Genomic DNA, 3,301 nt, shown 5'->3' on the forward strand with positions numbered 1-3,301 from the left:
CATGAGAAAGGAGGAGGGGGCTGCAGGCAGCCCTCTCCCAGCAGCTTTTAACCTTGTTTTAGAAGAGTGCGCGTCAGCGCCGCTTAAACAGGCTTCTCCAGATCGTCTTTCGTATGGCTACTTACTTTGGGGAGCATTTACCTGCAAAGTTCTTTCACAGTGCTCACATCAATGATCCTGTAATGAAGGTGCCTCATGAACTGAGGCATGTATTTGTCAAGAAATTTCTTATCTGCATGAACGGAGTTACCTACAAAGACACAAAACAAGATGTTTCTTCAAAGACGTTACAAAGCTACGAGGAATGACATCTGAAGGAGCAGCAGGCTAAGCGAGCTGGGGAAAGATCACAGGGTACGAAAAGCTATTCACAAGCAGCTCGTTTGTCCCATTTTCTAGTAAATACAATTGTAGAGGTTTGTCAGGTTTTCATGAAAACTCATTAAATACGTTTTACTCTACTAATTCTTCAGTTCCCACTCCTACAACTTCTGTCGCACAGGCAAACATTGAAGTATTAGGCAAGCGTCGGGTTTTCTGCCAAGTGAAAACAGGCACCGGTATTAATTTCACTTAGCGCCAGTCCCGAGACTGTATGTGAACATCCTGAGCGTAGCTGCAGGTAGCAGGACGTTTGGAAGATTCGTATTTGGCGTTCGGTTGGACACCCAGTGAGGGAAAGATGCCGCTGGGCTGGCTGCTCGGATTTTTACGGCCGCAGGTCGCCATCAGCAGTTCAGTTGCCCGCCCCAATTGTAACGGTACACAGAAACGTTAATGCAAAAAAGAACTGAAGTTTCCCGCAGGAATGACGTGCAATATTTGCCTTAGGGAATCTGCAGAACGGATGCTGCCATTACTAAACCTCGCCTTGCTGAACATAAGGTTTTGATTTGTGTGCTAGATCTCAGCAGGGAAAACAAAAGCATCCCCGCCATGTGCATCGGCGGGTCTTTCGGCACCCGGCCAGGAGGGATGACGCTGTTGTTATTAAGAAAGAGAACGTACTTTACCTGCGAGAGGACAGAGACCCGGGGGCGTCTGTTGTCGCACAAAGGACAGAAACTCATACTCTGCTTGCTGCAATGAAATTTTACTCTCCTTCACGGCCTTAGTAAGGCCAGACTGCAAAAAAAAAAAAAGCCATCCGTCATACATTGGAAATACACTGCCACTGTTCCTGTGGTTTGTTTGGTTTGGGCTTTTTTCTTTTTTTCTTTCCCCGTTGATGTACTTTCTAGGGCTTCTTCTCAATTACCAAGACATTACGCAAGCCTCGTTGATATACCTGTACGTACGTACGCGATCCAGCAGAGGATTACACTTCCCTCTGTTTGAGGAGAGGCATATGCCTCCCCAGCGCAGAGCAGCAGGTATAAATAAACGGAAATAATCAGGATCCTGGCTTAAGTGTTTATCAAGATTTCTACAAATCAGAACAGTTCCTTCCTTTTTTTTTTTTTTCCAATAGTTAAATGTCAAATCTGCTCTGAGTGTTCTCAGTGATTTATTTCCATCTGGTTACGCTATATATTTCCACGACTGTGCTGCAAAAAATCTACTTGACAGATCCAAGTGGTGGTTAAAAAATTCATTATGTTGGGTGCATTTTCATCTATATTCTAATTGCTTCTCTTTTCTTAGTCAATTAAAAATAAGTAGCTCCTCAGGAGCAGCGATAACGCATGCTACCATCTTCAATTCACTCGTGAACTGAAGCTGAGTTTGAGTCTTCAGCTGGAGAAGGGGAAAAGCACCCATCACGGTAAATTAATATTCATTTTCCAAACTCTTGCTAATCCTTCCCGGGGAGAGCGAGATGCCGAAGGGGGGAGGAGAGGAGGGCTTATGGGTGTCTTAAAACTTCAGCCCTTAATTGAAAACTAACTCGAATTTCAATTCATAATCAGGGATGGGAAAATCCATTCACTTTCTTGCTACTGGCAAAGAGGAAGCTTTCTTCGGTGGATGAAAGAATGAAAAATAATCTCTTGCTGCAAAAGCTAAGCTTTTGGTGAAAAAATACACCAGGCTTACAGCACTGAGGAGACAGGCAAAAATAACAACCCAATGTTGACAGTAAATCGGCCTGTTTAATTCTACAAGTGCCAAAATTTGCAGTGATATATTTGCATTTTGTCGGCCCTGAACTATTCCACACCGACCTCGTGCCTGGTTTTACTCGGGACTTCAAGCCACATCTTCCCCTTCTCTGGCAGAATTATTCTTTTAATTATTTTATACAACACGGAACAGGCTTCACCGGGAGGAGCCATCAGAGGAGTCCACCCAACCCAGCCTACAGCTGGGGCTCCTGCAGAGGCAGGTCACGGCCAACAGCTCAGCGAGCAGAGCGGGAAGCCGAACTCAACTTCTTACCCTCGCGCTGAGAGGCACGATGCTGAGCATCCACCTTTGAAGAAGGGAACCAGCGGCACGTACCTGGGCAACGGATCTCGTTCCTGGGCCCACCACCGCTTGTCTCGCCCTGCCTGCACCTCTCCCGTCAGCTGTTGCTCCAGCCACCTCAGGGGACCGCTCACTAGCTGTTGGTCTTTGCCGCTGCTTCTGGCTCTCAAGTCAGAGAGGGTCACTTCCAACACTATTCAAACTTATGAAAAACCCGGCTACAAAGCACAGGCCACTTTGGGGCGATCTTGCAGCTGAGATACGGGATGAAGACTAAAGCTAGACGAATGCAATTCGCAGCTGTGCCACGGATGACTTGCGAGACCTTGGGCAAAACGTTACGCATCATCTCCCCCGTACCAAATAAGGATGACATTTACTGCCTCCCCATTCTTTATCTCCTCTGTTTGACGGCAAACCATCCGGCACAGGAGTTGTCCCTTTTTAGGTGACTCTACTAAAACTGATAATTCTGAATTATATACGTCATGGTCATCATTGCAAACAACGAGAAATGGTCGCGTGACCGCTCTAGAAGGGTTACCTTGCCGTGATGCTCCTTGCACCACTCGGACATGCTATCCAGCAGTTCGTCGGGCTGATTAATAATCAGGTTAGGGCCCTGTCGGGGAAGGAAAAAGACAAAGGTAACGAAAAAAACTTTAGTATCAAGCAGTTTCAGCCCTGAGGCGCAATGCTGCCGTGCACAGCAACCCAGCGATGTGACAGGGTGGGAGAAGTTGCTCTTCGGAGGGTACGAAGCGGCGGCTCAGACGTATGGCAAACCGACGAACGCGTCCCCTCGGCCCGGAGCGGCCAGAGCAGGGGCTACCCCGCAGCAGCGAGGGCCAGTGCTTTATAAAACCAGGGTTTTATTTTCCAGCTTCTCCTG

The 3,301-nt window shown here is 47.3% G+C and overlaps 1 protein-coding gene across 1 annotated transcript in view; it reads right to left on the reverse strand.

Annotated features, from left to right (window-relative positions):
* The window catches only part of REXO2 (RNA exonuclease 2), a gene marked incomplete at its 5' end in the record, with an annotated part of 5,133 nt that extends 2,102 nt beyond the window's left edge, over positions 1 to 3,031 (reverse strand). Inside the window, 3 exons of the mRNA XM_009698618.1 lie at positions 142 to 250; positions 1,014 to 1,125; positions 2,954 to 3,031. Coding sequence (XP_009696920.1) covers positions 142 to 250; positions 1,014 to 1,125; positions 2,954 to 3,031 — 299 coding nt within the window. The remainder of the gene's footprint in view (positions 1 to 141; positions 251 to 1,013; positions 1,126 to 2,953) is intronic.
* Between the last annotated feature and the right edge of the window lie 270 nt (positions 3,032 to 3,301).

Source organism: Cariama cristata, unplaced genomic scaffold, assembly GCF_000690535.1.
Source record: "Cariama cristata isolate BGI_N322 unplaced genomic scaffold, ASM69053v1 scaffold12434, whole genome shotgun sequence".
Classification (NCBI taxonomy): domain Eukaryota; kingdom Metazoa; phylum Chordata; class Aves; order Cariamiformes; family Cariamidae; genus Cariama; species Cariama cristata.